The sequence below is a fragment of the Patiria miniata genome, unplaced genomic scaffold (assembly GCF_015706575.1).
Source record: "Patiria miniata isolate m_02_andy unplaced genomic scaffold, ASM1570657v1 HiC_scaffold_7, whole genome shotgun sequence".
Lineage (NCBI taxonomy): Eukaryota > Metazoa > Echinodermata > Asteroidea > Valvatida > Asterinidae > Patiria > Patiria miniata.
Window position 1 is genome coordinate 16,772,642 of NW_024037074.1, and position 11,994 is coordinate 16,784,635.

Sequence of the window (11,994 nt, forward strand, 5' to 3'; positions counted from 1 at the left end):
TATTCCTCTTAAAACAGGCTAGATCATAGAATGGAGGGAAACACGCACTACCCAAGGAGTTCCAAAGAGATAAATGTTTTCTTACCCTCTAGAATTGATGCCAATTTTCACCTTTTCTTATTGGATTTTTTTTTATACCATGGACATAGTCATTCTGTCTAGTAAATACACTATCACATGCACATTTTTAATGCATAAAGAAGGAACTTGGAAATAAAAATTTCAGGAACCGAAAATATCCGACAACATCATCACTGAATGGAATATTACCTAGAAACAAACAGTGGAAATAAACAGTGCACCCATCAGACAGGTGCATGGGTGTTTCCAAAAAAACCCAACTTTTTTTTTCTTTTTATAATTTGTCACCCCAACAAAACACTCCTTCGTTTCCCAAGTGCCAAACAGTCAGGAATGTGCAACTTTGTTAGTCTTGTGGGTTGATTTCTAACAGAAAGCAAAAAGAAAAAGAAAGAAAGAAAACAGAGTAGGCGTTCGCCAGAACTGTTCAAACATACTACACATCAAACAAAAATGATTGGTGAACTTGCAAGTTTTTTTTTTCAACAAAGTCCGTACGCAGACTTTGAACCCTGGCAAAGTTTATCTTTAACCACGAGCCCCATTGATTGGCTGATAAAGGTTTACTGGACAATCGGCGATGAGCACTTTGATTAAACTAACATGAGTACCCCCAACGAGTGTGCGTGTGATATCAGTCTCCAACCAAGTTTCGTTTGTGTTGGCGGGGATACTGGTTCTTCTACACAGTGCGGTTGTGCCGTGACTGCCGTCATTATTTAGTTGTCTTGCTGTGGTTTCGCATGCTGGCCAGGAATTACTTGCAATCATGAACTTTCTTGGCGGATCCCGTATCTTGCTGCTCTGTGGTCTAGTGCTTGCAGTCTCCGCAGCGCCTGTTCAAGGTATGTTTCCTTTCTGTGAACATCTGTTGCTATTTGAAAATCTTCAACACAAAGAGTGTTTTGAACAAGAGTTTTTAGAACAAAATGGACAGATCTAGTTCTATATTAAACTTGTATGGGTTCTTGCAGTAACACAAAAGTAACACATTTTGTTACATGTGATTTGTAGGCCTAAATTGTCTTCCTATAATTATTAGATTTTGACTCCAAGTTGAAATGTGCGCATGTATTTAGATGTATTTGATTATGAAAGCAAATTTATAACAGTTTTTGTTAACTTAGAGGGCACAGAGTGTATATTTATAGTTTGCATGTCAAAGAAAAGTGGACAATTCTAAAAGTGACCACTCGTTTTGCCCCCCCCCCCAAAAAAAACACCTAACTTCATCCACAACTATTTTTTTTATTATGCCATCGAGTATGAAATGTGCCATGTGTTTTTTCCCGAAACCTATTAATGCATGATTATTATCTAAAAGTCATTTGCTTTAACCTGATTTCAGAACCAGAAGTGAAACCATCAAAAAGGCACAATTTGAACAGTGATAAGGTGAGATATTGTCATTTATTTCCAGTTACAAGAACTTAGGAAAAAGACATTTGTGTTCAGATGAGCATTTTCCAGAGTTTTGATACAGTACTGCTTCTTGTTGTTTTCATATAAACCCAAATGTATTGATTGGCAAATGGATTTTAGATAACAACACAGCTTACTTTCAATTTCTGTTTTTATTTTTTGTTTCCCCATTTGTGTTGCAGGAACAGCTCTTGGCAAAGGTATGTCGAATTCGGTTTTATATTTTCATATTTATGGTTTTTATTGGTTTTGTTTTTCACAATTGATGTTTATTTCTGGTTTCTGCTTGTTTTCAACTGACCATGAACAGTAAAAGGACATTTTTTTGCTTTTTAACAGTTTCTCTATGTATTTATGCTCATTTTTATGATTATCCTACCGTTTAGATCAGAATTTCTACAAATGTAAGCAATTACTGGAGGACAGTTTCTTATTGAAGAAAAAAATAACAGTTCTTAATTTTCAATACCTGAAACTTTGAAGAAAAAAATGGAGATGAATTTCTGATTTTGAAGAAAACACTCTCTTTGATGCTAAGGACTATCATTTTAACTTGCTAAGATGCTTAAGTATGCTAAAGTATGCTCACGATAAGTATAATTTTGTTTTGCATCTTTTCCCCTCAGCTCAAAGATATAGAGAAAAAAGTAAGTGATTTATCCGTTCACTCAGATTACATATTAATCTAATAAATATAATATTTGTGAGCAGTACTAGGAACAGATTTTCAAATAAAATTTCATTCCCTTCACAAACCATAGAGACTTTTGATGCATTTAGAAACATTCAAAAGATGAAGTAAATTAAAATCTGGAAAGTTAGCAGTGAATATATTAGTTCAATCATTGCCCGTGAACAAACTTAAATACAGTATTGAGTCATTAATAGATATTTTGTTCATTACATTTGGAGATTTCATTTTATTTTTTCAAAACAGCTTGAAGGTCGTAGGTCAAGTCAGGTGCCTGGTGATGATAATCCTGCCGCTGCGGCTGAACCAAGGAAGAAGGAGGCAGGAGGAGCATCAACCAGAGATGAAAAACTTGTAGCAGTAAGAGGAAACTTGTATTTTATTGGAAATTGAGTAAATGAGCACAGTACCAAGGATGGATCCGGGGGGGGGGGGGGGGGGGGGGGGGGGGGGGGGGGGGGGGGCAACTGACCAATGTAATAATATTTACATAATGGATACAAATCCCAAACTTCCTTCAATTTACAGAAAAACATCATCACTCAATATTTCAAATCTTGATTCATTCCTTCAGGCCTGGTTTTTTTTTTAATTACCATTAGCTGATGTTGCTCTTGAAGGTTGTTTCTTAAGCTTTTCTTAATGTGATGACTTTGATAATGAGAAATACTACTGTAGTCACGGTGACAATATTTGTGATGATGGTGATGATGATGATGGTGATAGTATGGTTGAGAAATCTGATGAAGAATGTTGATGCTGACAGCCATGTCGTCATGCTGATAATGATGAGGAACAGCATCGTTTAGGTAATAATGGCCATGATGAAGATCATGATTCATTTTAGAAATAAGTTCGTATTTCCAGAAAACTAATTTTTTTCCCCTCTTAACTACCATTAGCCCTTTCCATTTTATTCAGAAGAGTTTATTTACATCCTAAAATAATTCAGTACATTGTATTTCACTTTTTCTCACAGTCACTGCTCGGAAGAGTTTCAAAAGACAAAGCAAGTCAGGATGGAGTAGGTGAGTTCCCAAATGCTCATGCATTTGCCTCTGGATCACCTCATCTGACATTTTGTTTGTTGATTTGTTCAGTCGTTTTTATTATCACATGTTTGCGTTTTTTTTAAATTTTTTTATTGTCAAATATTGACTACCTATTTTTAATTCTGCAAATGAAGAAATTGTCAGTAATAGCTAGGTAAGGTAAAGTTCACAGCTTAGTAATACCCTTTTCGTTTTCCACTTAGATCCTGGAAAGAAGGCACTCCAACAGTTTCTGGATAAGGCTCGTGTAAGCGGTCAGTTTGTGGATGAGCCGTTTAGCGACACCGTGTTGGGACAAATACCAGGTGCGGGATTGTTGTGGGTTGACTCGTTCATGTTATCTCAATTGTGAATCCTGGAGTGGAGGAACAGGGAAATCTCCAAACAAACGAATAAACTTTCAATTTTGGAAAACTGACAAAATGAGTGCACTAGTCCTCACAAAAAAAGTGTACTGACTGTCAGTAACCTCAGAAAGAGTGAAATTATTACATGCAGCTGGACGAAATTTGTTACTCCATCCCTAACTTTACCTCCCATTTTGCCACATTCGGAGAGTAAACTCGTGTGAATTTTTCAAAAATAAATTTTCACATGATTGCAGGCTGTTTTCTTCTGTAATGTCTCTCATGCAAATTTGTGGAACTACTTTTTATACTGCCTTAAGTTAAGACAAAGACGATCTATCAACTTCAAAGTGAAATTTCCTTTTGAACAAATACTAATGGAAAATTTTAATACATTGAATTTGTTAACTGATTCATTTTTACCCAGGCGACAATCAAAAGGAGGAAGATGACATTGTTAAAAAAGAAGGCAAGTAGGAATATAGTTTATTGGTTTTTTTTATATTAAAGGCAGAGTCATTTGTCATTGGTGCATTTTTTTTCGTTTGAAGCAGCAAAAGTGCTTAAAATCTAAAGACAGATGCTGAACAACTAACCTGGTGAAGTTGTAGCACTGTATATTCGGAGAAAACAATATTCTATGTTCTCAATTTCAATTTGAAAGTTGCCGAGTCATATTTCGAATTGCGCCCGAAATCCAGGACACGTTCTCATTGAGCCGATTGCAGCTACGCGATGTCATGCTATGCATGAACCGACAAATAATAGCAGCTACGCCTGCGTGTGCGTCGTGTCAACACTCGCGCACACCCATTCATGGATTCGCCCAATTGCCAACCAACAACTAACAGAAATTTCCAAGAATGTGTCACTTGACACATGTTTGGAAATGACCTTATATTGTTTTCTTCAAAATGACAGCATGCCAGAAGGAATAATTTCACAGGGAGTTTAGTGCCATTACTATCTTTAAAACAAGTAAGCTTTTTAACAATAATTTGGTCAGTTACTTTTTGGATATCTGCAAATGATCTACTCTACCTTCAAACAGTAATGTGGATTTGTTATTGTAAACCCAGTTGCAAGAATACAAATCATTGGCAACTCTGTGGATTCAATTTTTAGCTTAAAATTACTGACATTAAAAGAGATGAAACCGAGATGTGTGATCTGATGTTAACTTTCTGTTTTGAGTAAATATATGACAGCACTGCAAAATCGACGCAATTTGAAATATTGGTTTGTTTTGATTTTTAATGCAGTGAATGATTTTGACAAGAATGACAAGACGGCAATGGTTGACAGCATCAGCATCGACGACCTGAAACAGATGCTGAGCGACTTCAAAGAAAACAAAAGAGGTAACCATGCCAACAGTACAGAGACCATTAATGTTTGAGTGCCTCATACGTATTCACGATGCGGCTATTTAAATTTAGAAGTTTGTTTTCTTTGGTCACAACAGAGCTTGACAACAATGACATGCTGGCTAGGTTAGATTTCCTCACCATTGACGACCTGAAACAGTTACTGAGCATGCTCAGACAAAACAAACCAGGTAACCATGACAACACAAGTCTGTCACTTTTTTGCTGGAATACATCTGCACCAGTCTGCTGGATTAACCCTCATGCATTATTCACGAGACGGCTTAAAACTCCCGTTGGTCAAAACTATCATTGCTCATCAGATTTTGTCTGCTCGCAGTTCATTGTTTACTATTTTATTCCTAGGAGATTACTGAAACATTGATTTGAATCATACTGCATAAAATGATTTGATCAAAAAACTTGAAACTTTTACATATATAATTGCAAATTGTGTTTAAAATTCATAGACACAATGACACTCTGTATCTGATAAATAGCAGTCACATTAGCAACTGTACTACATTGTATTACATTGTGTTTATTCACTGCCATAGAGTACTACGGCAGTTTTGGGCGTTACAGGGAGTAATAGGCATGGGGGGGGGTGGAGTTCAGGCACTACAGTGACTAAAGGGTTAGGAAAAACACAATCAACTCATGCCTACAACATTTCAAATCACTGCTTGAGGTGTATATATGCCACATTTGCACAGAGAAAATAATATAATTAACACATAATGCGCTTCATATCATTAATATTATTATTATAATTTTTCTCAGTTTTTTCGGTTCAAATCACCACCAGAGAAACAATTTTATAGAGTTGTTAAGTACAGAAATCTGCTAAGCGCATAACATATTTGCTTAGCAAAAAAAAGTTTACCAACTAAAACGTCATTGCAATGTACATTGTTTGCACTGGTCCTCAGCTGAATCGCTTAGCACGTAAATTTGCTAAGCAGTAGTTGCTGTAGGCATCTCTAAGAAATTCACCCCAAGTCAATCTTGTTCTTAATTCCTTGTATGAAACATGTCTGTTTTATAAGGTTAATGTTTTTCTTTGTGTTTTTTTTAAGGCTACAGTCCAAGAGGCCTAGATGGTGAAGATGCGAATGATGAAGACGGTCAAGATGGTGTTGGTGAGACTGGGGGTGATGATGATGACGACGATGATGATGATGATGATGATGACGATGGTGATTCGAACGGTTTTCTGCAAGGCATTAGCGTGCAGGAATTAAAGGAGCTCATTGAGACTGTCAAACAGAAAAAACAAGGTATAAAAAAAGTTAAGTTTTTATATTTTCTTAGCCAAATAATTTTATTCATATGGTAAAAGTGAACAAACTCACGTTTAAAACACTTTTAAATGTTTCTGTATTTCTTAAAATTTTGGGTTTTGTGGAAGATTGTGATTTTTGAGAAATTTTGAGGAATGCTTTTCCGGAATATAGAATGGGGGGTGTGGTTTCCCTAAATTCCGAGACGTTTTCGAAAAAGATTGAAAAATCAGTTGGAGGCAACCCAGTATTTGTGGAGCTATGGCTACATCTCTAAAACATCGTCTTGTAAAATATATCTGACTAATATACAACATTTATCTCTTGTAGATGGGGCACTGACGCCGGGAGATTTGGGCAAGGTTGTGTACTATCTTGTAACTCACCTCACCACCGACGATCTGCAAACCATGTTGGATGCTGCCAAGGACCAAGGTACTGAAGGTTGAGTTTTCTTTTCTTACAACCAACTCTTGGAAAAGTACATTTCGGCATTTCGTTTTTTACTTCCTTGGCAGCGCCGAGTAATCCAAGTTTTCAAGCAGTGGGTGGTATCTCATAACAAAACGTTTGACCAAAGAAAAAGTTGCTGTCTGTAGGTTATCAGATTCTGTATCCTATTACAGCCTAATTGACCTGTGCTCTGCATTCCCAAGTTAATTTTGAAGCCTCCGTTGATGTTTTATTTTGCAGAAAAAGAAGAAGAAGAAGAAGAAGATGATGATGATGATGATAATGATGGAATGACAGAAGAAGAAATAGGCCAGGCCATTCAGAATCTTGTCAGCCATATCAGCGCAGATCAACTGCAGAGCTTACTGGCTGCCGTCAAGGCTAGGAAGCAAGGTATCACCAACATTCACTGTCTTATCTTCTAAACGGTGCATTAGATGAACTTGAAACTTGGAACAAACATCCACCCACATCCCAGGGTATGCGCGTTGCTATGGCATCATGATGACATCATCAGGTATCAAATTACAAGTCACTGAGGGAAACTTTGACCCAAATTCATTCAATTATAACTCATAAACCAAATCAGCTACTATGTCTTTACACCTTGGGACGCTGTCATCGAGAGTAAACTTTGAAGTGGTTAAAGGAAGGTTAAAGTTAGGTACATTCTAAACACAAACAAAAACTTGATCAAACCAGACGAAGCGGCAAAGCCACCTTGTACAACATTAATTCGGGGACGGCAACCAGTTGTAGTCGATGTTGTTTGATTTTTTTAAAAAGAAACAAAAACTGTACCTTTTTTGGGTGAAGAGTTTTTGAAGCTGTTTGAGAGTGTATTTTAAGATCAGATAATGGCTTTGTCCAAAAACTTGGCTACAGTCAGTAGTAGCACATGAGTCTATCAGACGTTGCTTCAGCTGGTACCCATAGGCTCATGCATATGCTTATGTGTGCGATGTTCAATACATGTACTATATAACTTTAAAACAACAGACTTACACTACTTTCAATCTTTTCAATCCTTAAACATCTTCAACAATAAAGTTCGTACAAATAGCCATTCTTAATCTCTGATAATTAAGTAAAAACATGACAATAATAATAACTTTCAACATACCTGTGGCAGAATAAAATGATAGAAACTGTAAGCGAATGTTCAGGCCTGACAGCAGAAACAACACACTTTTAATTGAGTACACTGTTGAATTATCAGTGGCCACTCCCCCAACAGCGCCCTCTGTTGTTCTGCCCACAGTCATAAAATTTGATTTTCATTCAAGAAAAATGTTCTGAAAATGAGGATAGGTTTTTTTGTATTGGACAATGCATCTTGAAGTGTTGAAGATTATAAATATGTAAAGAAAAATATTTCTGGCCATAATCAGATTTTCTTGATTAATTTTGTAACACGACATATAAATATTAGGTATCTTTTAACAAGTAGAAAATGTACTATTTTAAGAAAGATAATTGTCTTGTGCTTTTGAAAACTTTTTCTTAGAAAAACTTTCATGCTCAAGAAAATCCTTTTTGGTATTGCTTGAAATCATGTTCTAACTAAAGAAAAATATTCTTAACAATAAGGAAAATATTCTTGAAATTGAAAATTGACTAAGAAAAAAGAAAGCAAGTAGGAAAAATTTTCTTAATGTTCTTAAACATCCAAATTTGAGAAATTTTTTTTTTCCAAAAAAAAGAAGTTTTTCTTATGACATTTCTCAGAACAAGAATTATATTCTTTAATGAAGAATCATTTTCTTGCTTAAGAAATCATTTTTGGCTGTGTAATTATCAGCCTTGGCCAAATAATTTGGACTAGGTATTCTATATTTTGTACACCCAATGCTTTTTGAAAAATATAACAATTGGGAGACCAACAACACATGGCTTGATAGCCCAGTTGGTAGAGCATTACATTCTAGAAGAGATTTGACTCTCATTTTTGTATCTCATTTGGATTGTAAATTTATTATTTTTTTCTTGAAGAACTGGACGACAATTCAGAGGAGAGCAAGGAGTCTAGCAGTGAAGATGGACTTGATGACAGAGGTTTGTACTGCCATCTTGGAATCCTGATTTGTCTCATTTTTCATGTGTTTAGAAAATGGAGAACATGCAAAAGTGTAACGTTCTGCACAAACGTTTTCAAAGTAGAGAAAAATGGATATCCACGCCAACCTGACTCCCCATATCTCACACATTCAAAATGTTAAAGATTGCAAACAAAGTTTCAGTAGAGTTCACCTAATCTACTGTCCTGACCAATAGACTTTCATTAAACATTAGTATTTTTCAGCATTTAAAAAAAAAGATAATGTACTTGGATAGCATTAAACCCTTCTTAATTTCTTTTCTACTTTATACACGAAATTGGAACGCAAAGGTTCCAGTATGTATTGCCTTACACATTTAGCAAGACACATACTTAATACTCTGTACTACTGTTTGCAAGCCATATGGTGCATGCATATGATGTATCCTCATTTAAGCCACACAATGTCTTCTACCGTTTCATCTGCTCTATTTTTTTCCCCGTTTCTTTAAAGAGCTTCATCAGACAGAGGAGGAGGTCATGCAAGCCTTGTTGGACTTCTTGTCTGGGCTGAGTACAGAGGAGTTGCAGAAGACCATCCTAGCTGTCAAGAGGAAGAAAATGGGTAGGTAGAAAAAATGACCAGGGGAGGGGGAGGGGGGGACAGATTTACTGAATGGAAGTTCCTTTGCTATTTAAGACTGGCACAGTGGCTTGATGCTCACAATGTGGAGAGTGACAACTATCTGTTGTTGGAAGAAGATGATTTGTTACGACCCTACAAACTGGTGTCAAAATTTCATGCTGTGCAACATTTCTTTTTTGACATGAAAATATTTGCTCTGGAGGTTATTCTTACTTTTATAGTAATATCAATTACTTTTTTCGGCGACTTTCTTTGATTTTTTACCTTTAGAAATGAAGCAGGCTGTAGGAGATATAACAGGCGAGTACATACAAGCTAACGATGACACTAATGACAATGACGATGACACTCACATTGACGATGATGTCACTAATGATGGGAACAACGATGCGGTCGAGAGCGATGATCTTGGACCCTGCGCTCAAGAGAAACAAGACATCCTGGACAAAATCGAGGCCGCTAGACTAGCCAACAGTCACCTCCTGGGTGGCGAGGTGCCAAACTGTGACGAGGATGGCTTCTATGCTCCAAAACAGTGCTCAGGATCTATGTAAGTCTAGTATTGATGTTTGCATACACACATATAGTAGACAATCGAGTCACCAAAACAAAACTTTCTGTTGCTTTCTGTTACCCCTGATTGATCAGCTTATATCATTTATCTTGAATCGTGATTGTTGGTGGTTATTTGTATACCTTGCAACTAGACTCTTTCAGTTGAAAAATAAGATTGGTTTCAATTTATGCAGAGAAATTATTTTTAATGGTATTAAGTTGTAACATGTACCTTGATCCTACCATGCAGTAATGAACAAAATAGATCAGTTATCAGCAACAAGGCACAATTTAGAAATCTAAATCACTTCTATTTGATGCCTGTTGTTTTTTGAAGGTGCTACTGCGTGGACAAACACGGAACGGTCACAGAGGGCGAGGCGATGATCTGGGAAGCGACATCGCTGGTATGCAGTCAGGACAATGGTAGGTTAATTTGTCAGCCGTCAAGATGTCTGTGACTTAATTGTGAAAATTTGTTCACACCCAGATATTTATTTTTCATATGAGTACGAAACATTTGCAATAAGCCATTTGTGAATAACCTATGGGCTCCGTGCACCAACAAAAGAGGGCGCCCTTTTGCCAGGGAACGACGTCCCATGGGTGGGCCGCGGGACACATACATTTCGCTGGTTGATAGGCGCCCACCGTTCCTTGTGTGTGACGCACGTACACCAGGGGATTTGTACTATGTACACGCAGTGGCCGCGATTCACGGCAAAATATTGCAGTCAGGCAAGATGGCGTCGTTCGGTCACCCCCAACTGTACTTCCTTTGCCAGTGAGGGGGTACTTGCGAACGGAGCGGATACCCTTTGCGAGTTAAATTTGAATAACATCTGGTACACTGACTTGCTCTTAATGCTTGGCACATTTTAACTTTGAATTCTCCAGACACACTGATGCTATATCACATGATTCGGGGAAAGCCCCCCCCCCCCCCAAACAAAATGAACCCAATTATTTTGTCCACTTTTCTAAATATTAGACTATCATTGTAAAGGGGAAGAACTTTATTTTTAAAAATAATTAAATTTGTGTTCACGTAACTTTAGACGATGCAAGCAGTGATAGTTCTTCAGAGGAGGATTCATCAAGCGATGTCTCTGAAGATGACAAAGACGATGATGAAGACGAAGAAAGTGCAAGTGACGATGACGATGAGGAGGTCAAGCTGGAGCAGGTCGAGCGAGACCTGCTGGAGATGCTGAAGGAGCAAAAGCGCCAACAATTGTCCAAGAATGGAGGTCTCAACATGTAAAATGACCATGCTCGTCTCATAAATTGCAAAAAGAATTGAAATAAAATAAAATTAAAAAGAAAACATTTAAAATGTGGTTTATTTTTAGTGTGCTGTTAGTAACTATATAGTGTCCCTAAGATAAAATAATGAACCACAAAATATCAGATCTATAAAGTATATTATGTACAATCTGTGCACAAAATGGGACGATTTTTGTTTTTGTATATTTTGCATTTTCAGTTTTCAAATAGTCTAAAAACGTACCTAAGAAATGGTGGTAAAATCATGCAGGAATTGCATTAACATGGCTATAGAAAGGCAATGTCCAACCCAATCGCTAGTTGTGAGGGGAAAAAACAGCCATTTTCTTAATCTTTGGGCAACTTTTCAGTGTTCTTTTGCTGAGCGTAGTTTGAAGTCCGCAATTTGCATGTATAGTTTTTAAAAATATATGTTGGTAGTGGGTAAGGTATATGTAGGCACATGTATGGGTTGAAGTCCAGCTAGGGAAGCTTGTGAATTTGTTTTATCAGAAGCTCATAGATCACACTGGATGTACTTGACATAAGTTTGCATCGGTCAATGGCAAAACCAAATATTGAAATATAATTTGTGAATTTGCCCTCTTCCGTTGCTGTCCTTCCCTTGTTGCTAAGATCAATATTCCTTTTTGTTAATATCTATAGAGACCTTTGTAGTTGTCCGTACATAGAGTTACTATTGTACATAATGCAAGTTTTAACAAACACAAATCAGTGAAACTTTGTTTTGGCTCAAAAAGAAATCCATATTTCTCAACCTCCTGATTAGTAC

At 36.8% G+C, this 11,994-nt stretch overlaps 1 protein-coding gene across 3 annotated transcripts; it reads left to right on the plus strand.

Annotated features, from left to right (window-relative positions):
• The first annotated feature begins 362 nt into the window (after positions 1-362).
• On the plus strand, positions 363-11,561 carry LOC119744842 (coiled-coil domain-containing protein 1-like). Of its 3 annotated transcripts, none has more exons than XM_038221014.1 (18): positions 363-926; positions 1,430-1,476; positions 1,686-1,703; positions 2,130-2,150; positions 2,441-2,554; positions 3,174-3,222; positions 3,450-3,551; positions 4,021-4,062; positions 4,856-4,954; positions 5,059-5,151; positions 6,040-6,240; positions 6,574-6,678; positions 6,937-7,089; positions 8,689-8,751; positions 9,249-9,359; positions 9,651-9,930; positions 10,273-10,361; positions 10,994-11,561. In XM_038221014.1, the coding sequence occupies exons 1-18, from the start codon at positions 851-853 to the stop codon at positions 11,197-11,199; spliced, it is 1,869 nt and encodes a 622-aa protein (XP_038076942.1). In that variant the 5' UTR covers positions 363-850; the 3' UTR covers positions 11,200-11,561. The 3 variants fall into 3 exon arrangements, with proteins under 3 accessions (XP_038076942.1, XP_038076943.1, XP_038076944.1); XM_038221015.1 differs by having other exon boundaries at positions 6,943-7,089; XM_038221016.1 differs by lacking the exon at positions 5,059-5,151 and having other exon boundaries at positions 364-926.
• The last annotated feature ends 433 nt before the right edge of the window (positions 11,562-11,994 follow it).